At 40.5% G+C, this 21,040-nt stretch overlaps 1 protein-coding gene across 5 annotated transcripts in view; it reads left to right on the top strand.

Annotated features, from left to right (window-relative positions):
• The window catches only part of SYNE1 (spectrin repeat containing nuclear envelope protein 1), a 591,877-nt gene that overhangs the window by 431,637 nt on the left and 139,200 nt on the right, over positions 1 to 21,040 (top strand). For 3 of the 5 annotated variants that reach the window (XM_073557690.1, XM_073557686.1, XM_073557688.1), the window contains 9 exons: positions 4,102 to 4,293; positions 5,479 to 5,526; positions 6,948 to 7,079; positions 8,808 to 8,914; positions 9,075 to 9,231; positions 9,346 to 9,477; positions 9,604 to 9,759; positions 10,566 to 10,775; positions 12,126 to 12,227. In XM_073557690.1, coding sequence (XP_073413791.1) covers positions 4,102 to 4,293; positions 5,479 to 5,526; positions 6,948 to 7,079; positions 8,808 to 8,914; positions 9,075 to 9,231; positions 9,346 to 9,477; positions 9,604 to 9,759; positions 10,566 to 10,775; positions 12,126 to 12,227 — 1,236 coding nt within the window. The remainder of the gene's footprint in view (positions 1 to 4,101; positions 4,294 to 5,478; positions 5,527 to 6,947; positions 7,080 to 8,807; positions 8,915 to 9,074; positions 9,232 to 9,345; positions 9,478 to 9,603; positions 9,760 to 10,565; positions 10,776 to 12,125; positions 12,228 to 21,040) is intronic. The other 2 variants (XM_073557687.1, XM_073557689.1) reach the window with 1 other exon arrangement.

Raw genomic sequence — 21,040 nt, 5'->3', positions numbered from 1 at the left:
CAATGCTCTTACTGAGGGGGAAGGAGGTTGTTGGAAAAATATTTGCAATAAATGACCCAATCCATCCTTCTTTCAATACGGTGCAGTCGTCCTGTCCCCTTTGCAGAAAAGCATCCCAAAGTATAATGTTTCCCCCACTATGCTTTACTTTTGGGATGGTGTTCTTGGGGTTGTACTCCTCTTTCTTCTTCCTCCAAACACGGCGAGTGTAGTTGATGCAAAATAGTACTATTTTGGTCTCAACTAATCACATGACCTTCTCCCATGCCTCCTCTGAATCATCCAGATGGTCATTGGCAAATTTCAAACGGGCCTGGACATGTGCTGGCATGACTTTCGTGCCCTGCAGGATTTTAATCCATGACGGCGTAGTGTGTTACTAGCGGTAATGTTTGAGACTGTGGTCGTAGATCTCTTCAGGTCATTGACCAGGTCCTCCCATGTAGTTCTGGGCTGATTCCTGACCTTTCTCAGAATCATTCTTACCTCAGGAGGCTAGATCTTGCATGGAGCCCCAGACCGAAGAAGACTGACAGTCATCTTGCATTTCTTCCATTTTTTAATAATTGTGCCAACAGTTGTTGCCTTCTAACCAAGCTGGTTGTCTACTGTCTTGTAGCTCATCCTTTCCTTGTGCATGTCTACAATTTTGTACCTGGTGTCCTTAAGCCCCGTTTACATTTAGCGATGCACCAGCGATCCCGACCACGATATGACCTGGTCAGGATCGCTGGTGCATCACTAAATGGTCACTAGTGAGCTGCCAAAAAGGCAGATCTCACAGCGACGCGGTCGTTACTTACCTTTCAGACGCGGCTATTATGACGTCCTCCCGCCCACGTCCACACATCGCTCATCGGCGCCAGCAGGAAGCCCAGCAGGAAGCAGCCGACGAGAAATGGACGTGGACGATCTCGCGCGATCAGCGATAGCCAGCGGGGGAGCCGGTCGGAAGTAAGTATCACACATAGCAATATCGCTAGCAATATCGCTTCTGCCTCACAAAATCGGTGGCGCTTTAGCGATATTGCTAGCGATATCACTATGTGTAAAGCCCCCTTTTGGTCTTGGCCTTGATGGAGAGGTTGGAGTGTGATTGAGTGTGTGGACAGGTGTCTTTTATAGAGCTAGCGAGTCCAAACAGGTGCAAGTAATACAGGTAATGAGCGCAGAGTAGGAGGGATTAAACTAGATAAACTAACAAAACTTTGAGAGAAGGAATTCTTGCTGGTCAGTAAGTGTTGAAATACTTCTTTCATGCAATAAAATGCAACTTAATTATTTAACCCCTTTCTGATATCTGACGTACTATCCCGTCCATGGGACCCGGGCCCCTATGCCCATGGACGGGATAGTACGTCATAGCGATCAGCGGCGCTCACGTGGTGATTATCACAGCTAACACCCGGCACTATGTGTCAGGGGCGGTCACGGACGATCGCAGTGTACAAACACGATCGCAGTGTACCAGGGTTTAGGGAAGCATCGACAGGGAGGGGGCTCCCTCCGTGCTTCCCTGAGACCCCCACAGCAGCGCGATGAGCAGTGCTGCTGCTGGGGCCTCCTTCCCTGCAGGTCCCCGGATCCAAAATGGCGGCGGGGGCCTCCAGGGAGGAGGCTTCCTCAGTGCCTGCAAAAGACCGTCATGAGGAAGCCTCCAGCAGTGCCTGTGACAGATCGCTGATCTGTCACAGCGATCTGTGATGTGACAGATCAGCGATCTGTCACATGACAGTTATGTCCCCCCTGGGACATTGTAGCAAAGTTAAAAAAATAAAAAAAGTGTAAAAATAATCTATAAAAAAATCGCTAAATAAATGCTGTCATTTGTGGGGGGTTTCCACTGTTTAGGCACATCAGGGGCTTTCCAAATGCGGCATGGCGTCCAATCCAAATTCCAGCCAAAAAAGTCAAATGGCGCTGCTTCCCTTCCTAGCTCTGCCATGCGCCCAAATAGTGGTTTACCCCCACATGTGGGGTATCAGCGTACTCAGGACAAATTGCACAACAACTTTTAAGGTCCTGTTACCCTTGTGAAAAGATCATTTTTGTGGAAAAAATGTGATTTTTTTAATTATACGGCTGTACGTTATAACCTTCTGTGAAGCCCTTGGGGGTTCAAAGTTCTCACCATACATCTAGATAAGTTCCTTGGGGGGTCTAAATTCCAAAATGGTGTCACTTGTGTGGGGTTTCCACTGTTTTGGCACATCAGGGACTTTCCAAACGCGACTTGGTGTCCGATCTCAATTCCAGCCAATTTTGTATTGAAAAAGTCACACGCGCTCCTTCCCTTCTGAGCTCTGCCATGCGCCGAAACAGTGGTTCCCCCCCATATATCAGGTATCAGCGTACTCAGGAGAAATTGCACAATAACTTTTGCAGTCCAATTTCTCCTGTTACTTTTGGTAAAATAAAAAAATTGGACCTGAAGTAATTTTTTTGTGAAAAAAAGTTAAATGTTCATTTTTTTTTTAAACATGCAAAAAATTCCTGTGAAGCACCTGAAGGGTTAATAAACTTCTTGAATGTGGTTTTGAGCACATTGAGGGGTGCAGTTTTTAGAATGGTGTCACTTTTGGGTATTTTCTATCATATAGACCCCTCAAAGTGACTTCCAATGTGATGTGGTCCGTAAAAATAAAATGGTGTTGTAAAAATGAGAAATCGCTGGTCAACTTTTAACCCTTATAACTTCCTAGCAAAAAAAAATTTTGGTTCCAAAATTGTGCTGATGTAAAGTAAACATATGTGAAATGTTACTTATTTTTTGTGTGCCATATCTCTGTGATTTAAGGGCATAAAAATTCAAAGTTGGAAAATTGCGAAATTTTCAAAATTTTCTCCAAATTTCCATTTTTTTCACAAATAAACGCAAGTTATATGAATGAAATTTTACCACTACCATGAAGTACAATATGTCACGAGAAAACAGTGTCAGAATCACTGGGATCCATGGAAGTGTTTCAGAGTTATTACCTCATAAAGGTACAGTGGTCAGAATTGTAAAAATTGGCCCGGTCATGAACGTGCAAACCACCCTTGGGGGTAAAGGGGTTAAAAATCATACAATGTGATTTTCTGGTTTCTGATAACAATTACAGACCTCTCCATTCTTTGTAGGTGGAAAAACTTGCAAAATCAGCAGTGTATAAAATACTTATTTCCCCCACTGTATATAAAAGAAAAATCCCGCAACCTTGCAGTTTTCACTCTACTTATTAGATATTACACTCTTCCTGTTCTGTGGAGATCATCTTTCAGCAACCAACTCATTCTCATTACAGACAGAATTACAATGAATGATAACATCTCTGTATAGATGACACAAGATCATACAATTCCAAATAGTTGATGCAAACAGATGCTCACCTCTTCCCCCTCTCTGTACAGTGACTCCCGCACAGATCACAGAGCATGCCTAGGACACTCTACAATAGAAGTCTATTGTCTATTATGTCCGATGACTCCTGTAGCTGTTGTAAAGCATAGTAACAGCTCAAGAAAGATGGTCACCCCATAATCATGTACAGAAATTAATAAATAAAAATTACCTTCTGAAAATAAAAACGGATTAGAAAGCTAAAATATCTTACTTAAAAAATAATGTACCGGTAAGTGATGCATTTCTGTTATGGCACAGTACTTTTTGGGGAGTTACAGATATCCTGCAGTGGTTCATAAAAGGATACCAACTCCAGGTCTGTTTATGCAGGTTAATCTGTAAAGCGGATTATGTAGATATGCTCAGAGTCATTCACAAACCTCTGAAGGCCAGGGGCTTATCAGTGTAACACAAGGCTCTTCTGTAGAAGAGAAGACAGTCTGGTGGACAGTGTGTTGTGTGTAGATGATCTACATGAAGAATCATGGAGCGATGCAGTGTGCAGGACTTTTTCATGGACACACAATATTTCTAAGAAATTCAAACACTGGTCTTCATTCATGTTGAACCTCTGATGGATCTCCAAAGAAAAATGATCTCAGTTCCTTTTTGGCTGTGTTGGTCAGGGATGGGCTTTGGCAATCAAGTGCCAACATTGTCAGAGAGTCTTTTTGTATAAAATGATTGAATTTGTGACTCTGTTTTCACTGCTGCAGAACATGTTGTTGGAAATTGAGCAGAAGGTGGTTGCTCTATCCGAGCTCTCTGTGCACAGTGAGAACTTACTAATGGAAGGAAAGGCCCACACCAAGGAGGAAGCCGAACAGTTAGCTATGAAACTGAGGACGTTAAAGGGAAGCCTTCTAGAACTACAAAGGGTTCTTCAAGACAAGCAAATTAGCATTCAGGTATTTTATTTTTTATTTCTTTTTGTTATTCCTAAAATGTATTACATTTAGGAAGCGTTCCACTGTAACATTTATTGTAGTACTGATTTTTGTTCCGTTTCTTCACCTCATACAGTTTTATCCTCAGATAAAGCAAATATAGGAGAGTTGGCTGAGCCTTTTTTTAAATTATGATTATCCCTATCAAATCCCATAGATATATCATCCACTTAGTCACCAAGATACCAACACAGCAGTTTTTACCCTTATTAAGATATGTTCACACTTTGTGATTCGGCCCCATTTTTACAGCTTTTTTTTTCAGCTTGTGATTTTGCTGTGAAAAAAACACAACATTTTACAGTACCAGTGAAACGAATGCGATTACTGAAATGTTGTGCACACGCTGCTTAGGTTTTCCTTGCAGATTTGAAGCAGTTTCAGATCTGCAGCCTGTCCATTCCTTAAGGGTATGTGCACACGTTGCAGATTCTGCTGCGGATCCGCAGCGGTTTTGGCTCTGCTGGTCTGCAGCAGATTCTGCTGCGTTGTACAGTACCTTTATTTCCTATGAAAAAAAAAACGCAGTGCACATGCTGCGGATTTTTCCGCGCGGTTTTGCTGCGGTTTACCATCCGCAACATGTCAATTGTCCTGCTGACTTACCTGCGGATTTTCCAACAATATCTGCACAACCAAAAAACTACGTGTGCACTTACGCTCAGTCTTTTTGCAGCGTTTTTCACCAATTGAAATGATTGGGGGGAAAAAACGCATCAAAAATAGTGTTTTACTGATAATTTTTCCAGCAAGCACTCCAGTATTTGAAGCAGATCTTTCTGCTGCAAATGCTTTAGGGTGCATATACCCTTACCCCGAGGAACAATGTAGTGATATTAACAACTTAACACAGGAAAGCATTCTATCACTTTGTATTGTAGCACAGGTTATTTGATATTTTTCTTTGTGCCTATCATGTCTGCATTAAAAATTGCATCTTACTGAAACCCGAGAAAAGATTAGGGTATAATATACAGTATTTCTGGGTTCAAGAAATTCCCTATTTAGTGATTATTTGGCTTCCACCCTAATGTTGCCGTGTTGGACAACATCAAGGGATGATTTCATCAAGGTTGTTTTCATCGAAAAATATCATTCTATAATATATTTCGTTACCAGCACTTTTATGTCTTGTTTGTTCCATAGGCAAAGCTAGCATGGGGCGAGATGAAAGCACACAAGAAAGCAGAACATGTAATTTGTCTGTTTTTTTGGTTTGGGAATTGATCCTTTTTTTATTTCTCCGGGTGTGCTTCACTTCCTTTCTTTTACATTTCCTTCAAACCTTTAATGACCAATAATAGTATTGTCTTTTACCAAATCACTAAATAAGAAAACTGATTAGCAGTATTTTGTGAATCAAATTTACACCATAAATGACTCTGTGTTTCAATTTTGATTTTTTTTCTGTCTTTTCCTATTCATTCAAGTAACCAGTTTAGTGATAAGATAATTCATCACAACCTCTGCCCAGAGTTCTTCCCAGCACACTTTGCAGCTAGTCTTTGTTAATAGGTCTGGGCAGGTATAGATAAATGGCAGCTAGAGGATGGTCTGGTTGGTATGTAGGTAACCAGTAATGGGCACAGTGTTTCTGGCAGATAGTAGCCATATGTGCTGTATAGCAGGGTGGCCTCTGTGCAAGAGCAGTATATTGGCCTTTTGCAGTCCAATAGTTCATTCTAATGCACCCTATTATGTGCTTCTTTAGAGGTGGTAGTGGCCCTTTATAAGTGGTAGTGGCCCAATACCTCTTGGACCCTTTGCGGCTGCACAGGATGCACCAATGGTATGTCCGCCCCTGAATCCATGTACATAAGTAGAATTAAAAAAGTAAATTTGTATTATTTAATCTTCATTCTAAATCTGATCAGATTTTAATTCCTTATAATTATTTCACGTTGAAACATGAGAACAGCAATTTTATTATATATTTTATTAGTGATTTCTTCTGCTTTACATCACATAATCTTAATCAGAAACTGTGACATGAAGGTGTTAAGTGACTGAAGGGATTCATGTGTTCATACTATGGCGGCAGGATCACCGATATTCCCTGACCAGTCAGAACTATAGGATGTGTAGTAGCCCGTATGTAATGTAATCTCTACCCTTATGTTTTAGATCATGCAGGTTAATAAACTATTGATCAGATTTTAGGGATTTAATAGGCAAGGTAGCGGACGCTTGTAACATCTAATAAACAGTTATCAAGCTGTGAAACTAGGGGAGCTATATGCCTGATGTAGAGACAAAAGAGGCTTGCACTTTCCTTCCCTTTATTAGCCCTTCCTTAGTGTAAAGTTGTACAATCGAGAGGACAAGGCAAAAAAAAGTGAGCACACACAGAAATTATAGGGTACACCAACCAATATCGCTATAAGGTTCTAATAACAAACGTAAATAAAGATTTTCTTGGCTTTTTTTTTGCTAAAATCAAATACTGGGCACTGTATATTCAAATACATGCTGATATTTTTATGTATGATTTGAATAATAAAAAAACGTATCTTCTGATTTTTCCTTTCTTTATATCTCCATTTATTTTCGTATTGAGGTGATCTCTTTGGCATGCAAATTGTAGCCTTTTTCTTATTTTACTTATCATTGATCAGGGGACATACCATGAAAAAGAAGAGTCTGAGTTAGAGCTGTGTTCTTCACAAAGTCCCAGTGTCCAGGAATGGCTTGCTCAGGCACATACTACTCGAACTCTACAAAAGCAGAGCAGTCTTCAGAAACAAAAGGTAAATCCTTCTGGTGTAAATGTTATAACTATCCTGTTTTCACAAGTTTATTTATTTTTACTGCACATACCATACCGTAATGGCTGCCGCCATTGGCACATTTTTAGGCTAAGACCCAGACAGATTGGCCACGTAACTTAGTCACCATGACAGTGTAGACCTATACATACAGTGCATATCAAGTGTTAGGCGTCAGGATTCTACCTTTGCACTGCACGGATCCCAAGCCTTGTCTTCTCCTGCGGTCTCCCATTCAGTTACAACCACAGTAGATGCTGCTCAGCAAAGACGTCGGTCTCAGTGTCTTGCTCAGATTCGGGCTGTGCGTGTTGTTACCACTGCCTCTCCAGGGTCTGCTATGGTAACTAATATTAGACAGCAGCGAGCAGTCACTCCTGAGGCTAAGTCCAGGATTTCCTCTACTGAGCATACTCATGAGGTGGTGAGCTCTCATTGGTGGTCGGCTGTCAGCTGCTCAGGTCCCTCGCCGACTCCGGATTGCCCCACGAGCAAGGTCCTGTCAGACTGGACTTAATCGACGAGCCTATAAAAGTTCATCTGGTGCATGCGTTGCCATGCTAAGATCTTATGTGTATGGTGTGTTGGTGGATACGTTACCACCCTTTGTGCACGTGTGCCACTGCTAGCATGGAGAGTGTGTGTCTAGACAGGCAGTGTAGGGTGGGACCCCTGCTTGACCTAGCATCTGCTCCGGGTGTCCTAAGTCGCATGTGCCTTCAGCACAAACCGTGTAGCAGAGCAAGTTCAACCACCAGTTTAGATTCCCTGGGGGATATCCATAGGGACCTCATCTAGCGTCATTACCTCTATGCTCCTGTGACGTCTAACAGGGCATAACTTAGAGTGCACTCAGTTGTTGTACTGCTCTGTGGAGCAACAGAGTCAGGTAATTTGCACTCAATTCACACCGAGTGACGTTTAGCTCTGCGTGTTTACGGTGCTTGCTTGCAGCTCCGCTCCACCATTGTTCACATTAGCTGCAGTTTTACATCTCTGCATGGTGGACCCCAGGTGGCTAATGCACCTTGTTATCATATTTTATTTGGTGCGTTCCGCCAACCCTAACGTCAAGTATGCACACTTCTGTTAAAATGATAGAATTTTGTCATGTCAAAAATCATACCAGGAAGAATCATTACAGAACATTTTATATTGTTATTGTCACTCATAAACTGTATAAATGAAAGCTAAAATAATGTGGTTGACTAAGTGGGAACACCCTCTTATAATTGAAGATGTTGTGTTCACAATTAGCCAATCACATATAAACTCATATTAAATAGTAGTCACTACACAGCTGCCATCATTTACAGCGATTCTGATTAACCGTCATGTAAAGTTTAGTTGTTCTGGAAGGATTTTCCCGACATTTTCTCAGCTGCATTTTAGAGATAGAATGGAACAGATGGTTGCAGATCCGACATAGGTAGAAGAAGAGGGCATTGATCAAACGTTAAGCCCTTGAGCACGGTTGGTTAGTGAAAACGTCTTGATGGCTTATATTTTCATAAGTGCTATGACTTGTCAGATTGCTACTGTAATTTTTGTATTACTGAAATATTGTGACCTAGCATAGGCTTTGTATATTGGTCTGGGTCCTTTATCCTGGTTTGTAAAGACATTATTTTTGTAATAATAAAATGAGAAATACAATTTCCATAAATTTAGTACAATGTAACCAGCACTGTTTTTGGCTTTGTGCATCAGGAACTGGAACAGGAACTCGCTGAACAAAAGAAATTATTGCAATCTGTTGCAAGTCGTGGAGGTGAAATAATTAATCAACAGACAATCAGTGATCGGTCGAATATTAGGTATAGTATTTTCTCCTTTTGCTTTCTTTATTTACATTCTAGTTGGTGAAAGTACATGATGGAAACTTGTGACAGCAATTCATCAACTAATTGTTTAGAGTGTAGTATAGCCTTAGAATTAATGATAATAATGTGTCATAATTCCTCTTGCTTTATGTAGTGATGGACCAGACTCCTTGTCTAGGGAATTAGGCCTGGAAGGTGTGAAGCCTACATCACCAGACCAGATGAGAAAGAAATGGGAAACCCTGCACCAAGAACTCTGCACCAAGGAGAAATTAGTGCAAAATGCTTTACAACAGGAGCAAGAGCAGCCGGTAATTATGGAGACTAGCTCGCCTATGTTCTCATCCGCCATCACCCGTATAGTTGTAGTGCAATGTTGACAATCCTAACAGTGCTCACACTGACTTATATTTCTTTCTAAACAGATTTTTAACAAGACTAGTAGAATTATTTCCGGGGTGCCTTTTTACAAAGGGGACAAACAAATTCAAGACAAGTCAGCGGTCGCCAACATTCTGGATGGGTTGAACCAAGCATTGGAAGATGTCTCTTCTCAGGTACATTAAATAAGTACTAATAATTTGATTTTTCAATAAGTCACATTATAACCACAAGGATAGATCTTCCCCTAGTTTGCTATGGATACAATATTACATCATTATTTTTTTTTTATTTTCTTTTAGAAAGGGGTTGGGGAAAAGAAGATCCTTCCGCTAGAGAAGAAACTTTATGAAGCTGTTTCAGCCACTTCAACTTGGTTGGATGATGTAGAAGAACGTCTTTTTGTACAAACAGCTCTTCAGCCAGAACAGACAGAAACATGCCTTTATAACGAAGAGGTAACTAGTGCTATATTTTATTAACATAATGCCTTAATATTTTGCACTACCAGGGTGATTCATCAAAGTGTTTTCTCCAGAAAACTGTTGTAAAAAAAAAGGAATTTAAAATGTTTCAAAATGTTTGCTTAACGTTGAGTTTTTCAAAAATATTGCGATATTTGGTGTTTTTGCGCCACTTTAAAACAGCTGTACCTAAATAGGTGGAACTGGGAAGGAGTTGGACAGGGCAAGGGAACACCCGCCCGTCAGATTCAGCAAAATTGCCATCTTTTTGTATACCAAAAATAATACTCCAGTCCCTGAAAGTAGACAGCAGTTGTTCAAAATGCAACATAAAATGCAGATGCCATTACTGATTGAGATCATTAGTCATTATTGGGCAATCTTGAAGGTTTCATCAATGCTATAATTAAGGCCCCCATACACATCAGATTAAAGTTGGCTGTTCTTGCCTATTTCAACTTAAAGAAACAAACCATTTAATCAGTATTTATAGACAAAAATAAGTCAGATAAACTAAAATCCATGTGTCGGGAAATTTAGAGATCGTGTAGAATACAAGACCCACAATGAGCATTCAGAGGAAAGCGTTCCTTCTTCCAGACATTCAGAAACCTTTTGTGCAGATGAAATTAGAGAGGAAGCAGTACTCTTCAAATTCAGAGGATTTGCCATCTTGAGTATATGCAGAAGCAACCCAACACTGATTTTGGAGAAATATACTAGAGGTATCAAAGATGTACATCTTAATAGTCCTCCAATTTAGTTGGCTTTATTATATTTTATTTCTGTTTTCTTTATAGACTTTAGCTAAAGACATAAAAGAAATGACTGAAGAAGTGGACAAGAACAAAACTCTGTTTTTCCAAACATTTACGAGCAGTGGAGACCACAATGAGGTCATTGAGGATACCTTACATTGTCTTCTGGGAAGACTGAACTCCTTAGAATCAGTGGTGAACAACAGATGTTGTCAGATGAAAGAAAGACTACAGGACCTTCTGACCTTCCAGGTATCTTTTCACACCTTGTTTCTTTTCTTCAAGTATTTCCATAATTTGCTTATAACAATACAATTTTACGTTAATGTATTAATTAATGTCATATATTTTTATAGTAATTTATCTTACATTATTACAATGCGGCTCCATATTGTGTTATACAATTAGTTTCTCATACAGTATATATTCATTGGATTCCACAGATGTTGACAGGTTTTAGCATGCATATACGATATGCTTCTCGCCTTCTCTCTCACCATAAAGTTCCCAATTAGTGGCCTTTTGCATACTCAGCAGTCACATGTTTCCTTGGATTGGTCGTAGTTGTGAAAATTGATTTTTTTTCTTTCTCAACCTATTCTGAGCCTTTAGAACAAATAACCCATTTAACTTGGAAGTGTAGACTGTATACCTTAATCTGTAGAGCCATGGTTTCCATATATTGAAGGCTTTGATTTATACAGTAGAAGGCTTAAATGGTAACCATAAAAATGTTTAGTTCCTTTAAGTCCTGCACAAGTTAAGGCCCCGTCTCACTAAGCAATCTCGGTAGCGAGATCGCTGCTGAGTCACAACTTTTGTGACATAACAGCGATCTCACCAGCGAGATCGCTGTGTGTGACAGCGATCAGCGAGCGGCCCCCCTGCCGGTATCGCTGATCGCTGGAAGAAATCTCTGGACATTTCTTTGGTCGCTGGTCTCCCGCTGGCCAGCACGCATCGCTGTGTGTGACAGGCAGGAGACCAGCGATCAGGTGTAAAAAATAATTAAAAAAATAAAAAATATAGTTATTCTCACCTTCCGACGTCCTGTTCAGCCATCCTGCCTCTCTCCACGCTCCACTCCCAGTGATCCTTTGCACGAATGACCGCGAGACTTTGTTATCCCGCGAGACAGTGACATCTCGCGGTCATTCGTGCAAAGGATCACTGGGACCGGAGCGTGGAGAGAGGCAGGATGGCTGAACAGGACGTCGGAAGGTCAGAATAACTATATTTTTTATTTTGATTCTATTTTTTACAGGATGGCCAGCGATGCCGGGCGCTCGGCATCGCTGTGCTGATCGCTGGTGAAGCTGTCTGTGTGACAGCTCACCAGCGATCACATAGCGATTTACCAGCGATCCTGACACCTTGATATCGGTGTCGGGATCGCTGGTAAGTCGCTTAGTGTGACGGGGCCTTTAAACTTTTTTGGTTTATCTATGATATGATGTGTGACAATGTTACAATTGAGTTGAGTAGACAAATTTGACAAAACAAGCTATATAACATAAAAAAGACAAGATAATTCATCATATTGGCTTCATAAATTTTACAGTAGGGTGTAAGAATCTCATATTTGTGACCTTTTTTTTGCAGAATGATCTGAAGTTGCTCTTCACATCCTTGGCTGATAACAAATACATCATATTGCACAAACTTGCGGAAGCAGCTGAGAGGCCGGCAAAAGACCAAATGCAGGTAATATGTGCATAAAATCCGAGTATGTAATTGAGAAATCATAAAGAATGGAAACAGGGAAAAAATACTCTCCTCAGTAACTAATATGAGCAATTAAGTCTGCATGAACAGCTTGTATGTAGGTGGAAAATAGACACATCTACCAATTGAAGCCTTTCCAAAACCTTATTTGACCCAAACTTAGGAAAATAATAACCCATTTGACGTCTGTAGCCATTTGCACCCTACATGGTAAGAACCGTTACTGACCACACACCACAGTTGGAATAGATAACAGGAGCAAGTAAACATCATTAGGAAAGAAAAAATGTCCGCAGGACACACATTCCTTAGGAAAGGAACACAAAGAGTCACAAGCTTGAGATTTCTCTTGAGTATATTCACCAAAAAATCATAAAGAAGCAACAGCTTAAATGTGATACAACTTATATTCCTCCATTACTAACCCTCTGTGTAGGTTGGGAGAACAAGAACTACAAGAACTTTTGTAATAAAGGTTTGATCACTTTTGTGTATTACCCTAGTGGATACTGTCACTTCTGTGTGCTCCTTCCTAAACTGTAACCTTAAAGAGTAAGTAAACTGTAAATATTTTTTAAGATGTTTGAACCCTGTTTGTAGTATTCAACAATGGGATTCCAGGTCCTTAGTGCCACATAGGTCAATCAACCGTAGGCTAAACCATGGTGTATGGTCCCAATGGGTCAGTCCACCTATCTGCTCGTGCTCGGGCATGAGATGAAAGTATTTGTCCTTTCATTTGAGGAATCAGTGGGGTCTCCAGACCTGGACCTGCGTACATACAACTATAACTTTACAATTATACATTAATTATTACTCTTAATTCTGTTTAAGGAACATTAGTAGTCTTGTTTTATGCTGTCATGTTGTATGCCTTAGCTATCTTTTTTTTTTTTATACAACTGTCCCCTGACTAGCGTTTAAGGAAAGTCTTTTATAGCACTCATGTGACAGTTCTTTCAATATGATTTACAGATAGACTTATTTTACTCACTTATATAGCGCACAGCACTTTCTAGACATTATCATCACTGTCCCCGATGGGGCTCACAATCTAAATTCCCTATCAGTATGTCTTTGGAGTGTGGGAGGAAACCGGAGAACCCGGAGGAAACCCACGCAAACACGGGGAGAACATACAAACTCCTTGCAGATGTTGTGCTTTGTGGGATTTGAACCCAGGAGCCCAGCAATGCAAGGCTGTATTTTAACCACTGAGCCACCATGATGTATATTCAGATCACCTTTAACAAATTTGAATATATCACTATTTTATTTCGATGGGAGGTCAGCTCCTATTCATTAGTCCTAATTACAATTTTTTATGCTGAAAAAATTAAATAATGAATCTGTGTATCTTATTGTGCAATGTTCAATATAAAGAGCACAGACCTCCATATCGTGTAACATTTAGAAATAGGAACTGTATAAAGCTTTGCTTCCTGTTACCATAATGGACCCGGTGTATTCTATAGATTCCTGTCTTGCATTTCCTTCATTCATGTTAGATTGCATCTGTCTGTCTTACTGATCACTGTCGCACATTTACGTCTGTCATTGTCCTATATTTTAGGAACAGACAAACAGAAGAAATGATCCTTTGCATCAATTCTGAGAATGCAAACTCATCCATTATTGCAGATCTTGTCTTTCTGCTCTAGCCATAAGGCCCCCATAATAATCAGTGGGGGCTTCTGCTTCCGTTCCCATAACTGATGTAACGGATCACTGTTTGTCTGGTTTTGGCTGAGATGTGATCAGAGCCTAGCAAAGTGCAAAACTCAAAGCAGGTTCTCAGATATTTCCTTTTGGGTCTAGTAATAGTCATTGTCTTGCACATAATGATGATATTCTTAATCTTGACTCATAAGCCTTTACCCATTTTTGAAAGTCTATCCCCTCAGACATTGAGATAACTGATGAATATCTGTCAAAGTCTCCGATCCTTCAGCAAAAGCTATCAAGGATCTAAATGTGACACCCAGATTTTGTCTAATTGCTGAACTTTTTAATGATGGCAGTTGTCCGAGTGCGGAGAACGCAACGCACCCCTTTATTATTTACAAAGCCTTATTCCTACTCCTGTATCATCACACAATTATCATTTTCTGTTTTCCTACAATTTTGGATGGAAACAACCTGTTTCGTCCAATGTATCTTATTTTTTTTTTATCTCCAGTTGTCTACAAAACATAGATCCACAGCGAAAAGTGGTGTGTTCTGCTTCTGTGCTTTAATCCCATGATACCTAACCTGTTTAATAAACAGTCCAATTTCTGAGATTTTCAGGTGTTAAAAAAAATAGCTTTCTTGGTGTTTTTGTGCTGTATTATTTTAAAATCCATTATCTTTACATGGAGAAGACCAGTTGTAAATCTTCTCAAAGGTAATATCTGCCAAACTTACTCAAAAGCCTTAGGCTTTCATTCTTTGCAAATGGGCCTTAAAGGGAATTGTTCACCAGGTTTTTGCTATGTAATCTGACAGCAGCATGATGTAGGCACAGAGACCCTGATTCCAGTGATGTATCACTTATTTTACTGGTTGCAGCAATGGTGATGCAATCCCAATTTTCCCTGCTGCAGATCTAGAAGAGCTCTGAATGCTGAGCTCTCTAAACCCTGCCCACATCACTGATTGGTAGCTGTCTGTGTACACTATATATTGACAAAAAGCTGCTGATCAGTGTTGAGGTGTGGTTGCACCTAGAGGAATGATACGCCTAGTCCACTAGTGATAATCTCCTGCTGATAAAACACTGATTTTATTGAAACTGCAAAGCACAACCCAGTAAGTGACACACATTGCTGGAATCAGGATATCTGCCCCTACATCAGGCTGCTCTCAGATTAGTAAGCAAAAACCTGCTGACCGATTTCTTTTAAAATAATCACGAAATTTAGGAAGGTCTTCTAATCCTGTAAGGAGCCGCTAGGAATATCTTCCCCAGCTTGAAATACAGCAACATCCTGAGGGCTAACCACCTGTATATCATGGGAGACTTGCATTACAGAACACTTTCACCAGCAAGGTTACAAGGGACCAGATAAGTTATGCCGGGCTGCAGTGCGTTCTGGTCATACCCTCCTCTCGTCTGTCTGTGTCTGACATCTGAATGACTTTTTCTTGCATTTCACATTTTCAGGGATTCTGTCCTTTTCTTCAATCTACAGGAACCCTCTACCAAATGCAGCGCCTTCCACGATCTCGTTAGCAATGTGCAGGACTTTTTTATGCATGCTGTAGACTGTTCATCACCTCTGTGCATCTGTCTTCATTAAGATCTCACCTACTTCCACCATGATAGTAGACGACACAGAGCAATTATGGTACCAGAGAAAGACCGTGGAACACATTGTTTTGTGTTTTACAAAATTAATTCCTTTTACGGCGTCCCCCTTTCCATATGTTCCGTTTGTTTATATGTATGTCATACGGGGAGCTCTGAAACCCCCCCTCTATACGCCAGAGTGGAAAGCCACTAAGTGTCAGGAGCCTGATATTGCATAACCTGGACATGGAGACCCCGCTGCGGGGGTAAGGTAATGTCTGACTAATTACCACTACCCCCATAATAGCAGCAAATTGACGAAGGTTTCAGAAAATGGCTGACCTGCTTGTATTCTTGCAAACATTAAAAGAACCCCCCCCAGCCTCCCACATCATTCTCACCAGTTATTGATGGCCACCATGGATCTGGATGTATGCATGGCTGTCCTCAATGACTGGTGAGGAGGATGGGGAGCCAGTAGATGTGTCTTCATATTAACCAACTCTTGGAGAAGAATATATTTCTGACAGATGTGCTTTAGGCTGTGTACCGACGTTGCGTTTTTTAAGCGTTTCCGCCGCGTTTTTGCCACTGCGGAAACGCTTAAAAAACGCTAACAAAACGCATCCCATGCAATCCTATGGGATTCCGCAGTCGCTGTGCCAATGCTGCAGATTTTTCTGCTGCGGAATCGCATTGCGGAAAAATCCGCAGCATGTCCATTAATTTTGTGGAATCATGGCGATTCCGCCATCATAGGATTGCATTGAAACGCTCACTTTATGCATGTGGCTATGCCCACCATGCGTAAAGTGAGCGCTTCATGTGTGGATGGTACCCAGGGTCTGCAGGAGAGAAGACTCTTCTCCATGCCCTGGGTACCATATTCCTGTAAAAAATAGAATTAAAATAAAAAATAGGGATATACTTAGCCTCTGTCGGCCCCCGGAGTCCTCAGCGGCGCTGCCGGCAACTTCCGTTCCCAGGCGTGCTTTGCGATAATGACCTCTGATGACGTAGCGGTCACGCGACCGCGACGTCACAAAGGTCATTCTCACAAAGCATGCCTGGGAACGGAACTTGCTGGCAGCACCGTTGAGGACCAGGATCGCCTCTGAGGAGATCAGGGGCCGCCAGGAGATGAGTATATTCCTATTTTTTTTTTTAAATTATTTTTAACATTCTATCTTTTACTATTGATGCTGCATAGGCAGTATCAATAGTAAAAAGTTGGTCACACTTGTCAAGTACTATGCTTGACAAGTGTGACCAACCTGTCAATCACTTTTCCAAGCGATGCTTCAAATCACTTGGAAAAGCGCAAGCATTCTGCAAGATAAAAACGCTTGCAAAACGCTTTTGTTTTGCGGGAAAATGCATGTGAATTCCGCATGCATTTTACCCGCTGCAGGGAGTTGCAGAAATGCTGCGGACAATTCCGCAGCATATCGGCAACGTGGGCACATAGCCTTGGATTATTTTGGAATAAATGACACTGTTACCCACCTCTCAGATTTGGCTCAGATCCTTTCAGGTACAGTATTGTTTTACCAAACCACTATTCATTCAGCTGCTTAATGGATTCTTTTTGTTGTATAGGCATGGAAGGGTTTTGTAGCAAAGTTTTGTATTTATTTATTTTTTGTACAGAGCACTTTAACTTATGATTAATGCCAGCAAATGGTGAACAATAAATATATATATTTTTGTTTTCTGTAATAAATGTGCTGAATAAAAAGACCGCCTGTTTACTGTCTGAGTGTGTGTAGTAGTCTAATAAAAGAGAAACTATTCAAGATTAATCCGAAGAGAGAATATGATATCTGTCTCTGGAGGCCCTTATCAATGGACAGCCAGCTGTTCTCCTTATATACAGTATTTCAGACAAGCAGTTCTCATCTTATGTCAGGCATTTCTAAGGATACCTTGGCCTTACATCAACTTTAGTGTTTGCAGAACCAATATACAATATAAAAAATGACATGAATACCATTGTCCTCATGTTTTACTATATACACTGTACTTAGTACATTATAAATAGATATCTTCAGCCTGATGACGCTAATGTACTTACTTTGAAAAATCCATGTCAGAATGGATGTGCAGTGCTTTTTGACGGTTTGAACTCAAGATCCCACCACCAATCCTGATTGACAGCTCCTTAGTGTCCCCTCTTCCCTGCATCTGCTGACATCTCACACTGCTCAGTACAAGCTGCAGCTGTCAGTCAGGCAGGATAGGCAAACATTGCATACACTTGGTCAGTCTTTTAATATCTGGATCATACAGCCGTTCTGATATGGATTTTTCATCAACCTCATTAAGTCTAGGTCATCTACTTAGTTATGTTATCAGTTTGTATCTGGTGATACATATGCTTGAAATATCAGCAGGGCTTCCACTTGTTTCCAAAACAATTTAGAAAGAAATTAATTTTTTAGCAAACAAAAAATAAGTTTATAAAACATTTTATGCAGTTGATGGACCGTTTATATCTATCCATTACAAGACAAAGGAAAAGCTTTTCTATGCAGTGACTGCTACCCAAAAATAGGGGCAAGTAGGGGACATTTCTCGGTGAACTCTATTCGTCCTTACAGGGATTAGTGTAAGAGCAGAAGCTGAAAGTTGTCTTTCTGATTACCATTGCATTGGAAAAATAAAGTAAATGCAACTTTAGGGAACGTTAGACATCCCTATATGTGGTTATGATACTAGCAAATCTCTGGTGGTCAGAATGAAGATTTTTATATGGCCATCGGGGTATATTACCACATTTCCTTTGCATCAGCTTCTCCATGCAATAGACACTATTTTATTCAAGTTTCCAAAACTCTGGTCGCCTAATTATAGGTCCGCTTACAATGTTTCTATCTTAAATGCCATGGGCATCACAGTGGAATAGGGGTCCATGTATAATGCAAATTAAAATGTTTGCAATAAATATTAAACAAGGAAGCCTTAATGGGAGTAGGTAAGTTCCATGCCGTGCCATCAGCCATTTGTATGAATATCATAATCTGACTCATTGACATGGCCAGTTCTTGTCCTTATAACCAGGCACAGGAAACTCTTAATTTGGGGAATGACAGTAAGGGCTCATTCAGTTGCCCATTTTTTCCAAAATACAGACTGTTTTTCATTAGAATTTTTTATCAGAGTTTTGACTGAGTTTCCTCAGCATGTCATGGGAGTTTGTTCTGTGTTTCCTCTGCGTGTCACCAGAGTTTAATCTGTCTCCTCAGCGTGTCATCAGAGTTTGATCTGAGTTTTCTCAGCGTGTCATCAGAGTTTGATCTGAGTTTCCTCAGCGTGTCATCAGAGTTTTGTCTGAGTTTCATCAGCATGTCATCAGAGTTTAATCTGAGTTTCCTCAGCGTGTCATCAGAGTTTAATCTGAATTTCCTCAGTGTGTCATCACAGTTTGGACTGAGTTTCCTCAGCAAGTCATCAGAGTTTGGTCTGAATTTCCTCAGCATGTCATCAGAGTTTGGACTGAGTTTCCTCAGCGTGTCATCAAAGTTTGGTTTGAGTTTTCTCAGTGTGTCATCACAGTTTGGACTGAGTTTCCTCAGCATGTCATCATAGTTTGGACTGAGTTTCCTCTGCGTGTCATCAGAATTTGGTTTGAGTTTTCTCAGCGTGACACCAGAGTTTTGACTGAGTTTCCTCAGCATGTCATCAAAGTTTGGTTTGAGTTTTCTCAGCGTGTCATCACCGTTTGGACTGAGTTTCCTCAGCGTGTCATCAGAGTTTGGTCTGAGTTTCCTCAGCATGTCATTAGAGTTTGGACTGAGTTTCCTCAGCGTGTCATCAAAGTTTTGTTTGAGTTTTCTCAGTGTGTCATCAGAGTTTTGACTGAGTTTCCTCAGCGTGTCATCAAAGTTTGGACTGAGTTTCCTCAGCGTGTCATCAGAGTTTGGTCTGAGTTTCCTCAGTGTGTCATCAAAGTTTGGTTTGAGTTTCCTCAGCGTGTCATCAGAGTTTGGTCTGTGTTTTATCAGTTTTTCTCAGATGAGAAAGAAAAAATATTTCTCTAGTTTCTCCTAACAACCAGTCCATGATGGCTTCCGAGTGCTGTCCAATTTCTTTCATGGGCCCATTAGCAATTTTTACCCGACAGTTCGATCAATATCTGTCATGCCTGCTCAATTTTGCTTTGACCAATCAATCAAGACTGTTATAGGTATGAATTTAATCCGTGAAAAGCACGGATAGTACCTGTACAATGAAAACAGACGTCTGAAATGAGCCCCTATAGCTAAAAAATGCATTTATCCCTATGTTAACTTGTAAAGGTTACAATTCTATACACAGAATATTCTACTTGGAATCATATGAAATAGCACTTATCCAGATAATATATAGCTAATATAAATATGATGGTAAAATAACGCCAGCTATGTCTTGTGGAAATTAAAAACATTGATAAAGATTTGACTCAAATATCTACCTTGGAAATGTCTACAGATCCAGAAACAGGAGATAGTATGAAGCATGAGAGCAAATCTAGCTAAGGCTAGTTTCACATTAGCGTTTTTTAGCGCTGCGCTTCATGCGCAATATAAACGCATGTAAAAAATGCATCATGCGTTTTGCATGCATTTGCTTTTTTTTAGGTGCATGCGTTTTAACCAGTTTCTAGCCATGTTAACTCTTAAAACGTATGCGATTTTAAACGCAGGCATGCACATGTCCATGCGCACGCCTGCGTTCCCATAGACTGTAATGTGATTTTTGGCGCATTACGTGCGCATGCGTTTTTTTGACACAGGTTGGACGGACAAAAAATGCAACAGGTTACGTCCGGCGCGCCTAGACGCACACTGCAAAAAAACGCATGCGCACGAAAACGCATACAAATGCGTGCAAACGCAATACGCTGCGCTAAAAAACGCTAGTGTGAAACCAGTGAGCCTTTATCATTAGTGTTCTTTTAATAATTGGCCATAAGCAGTTTTTGGAAACATTGAAACAGTAGTAATATTTACAGCTTATCAATGATAATGAGCATTTAACTACACGTACACTATAGTTGAAACAAGTGCTTAAAAATTCAGTGCCGACTAACAAAGAATAAACTCCATGAGAAGCCTCCCTTAGGCGGCATGTTTTTTGTGTAACCAGGTAAAAACAAGCAAATATAGCTTTAAGACTCGGTAGTGTACTGACAGTTTTCTAAAAAAAGTTTTATCTGACTGCAGTCATCCTGGAACCCCCCTGACCACTACACAACAATGATAAAAGGGCTAGAGAGCAGAGAAAAAACACAATAGGGTTTTATCTGGTATACATTTAAGGAATGAAAAAGGATATGCCAACCTGATTTGGTTGGTATAGAATCCCGCAGGTCCATAAGTCATCATATTAGATACATACGTGAAAAATGGAATTGTGGATATTCTCCGCTGCTGGTGGGTGGAGAAGCAAGTCCAGGTACACACAAAATAGGTTTGTGGTTTTTATTGTCGACGCATTTTGAAGTTTACATACGGTACTTGTTCTTCAGGATTTTGACCTG

Source organism: Dendrobates tinctorius, unplaced genomic scaffold (assembly GCF_039654945.1).
Source record: "Dendrobates tinctorius isolate UK_male_01 unplaced genomic scaffold, ASM3965494v1 ptg000250l, whole genome shotgun sequence".
NCBI lineage: Eukaryota > Metazoa > Chordata > Amphibia > Anura > Dendrobatidae > Dendrobates > Dendrobates tinctorius.
The sequence above is the reverse complement of the archived record's forward strand: the minus strand, read 5'-3'. Positions and strand labels throughout refer to the sequence as shown.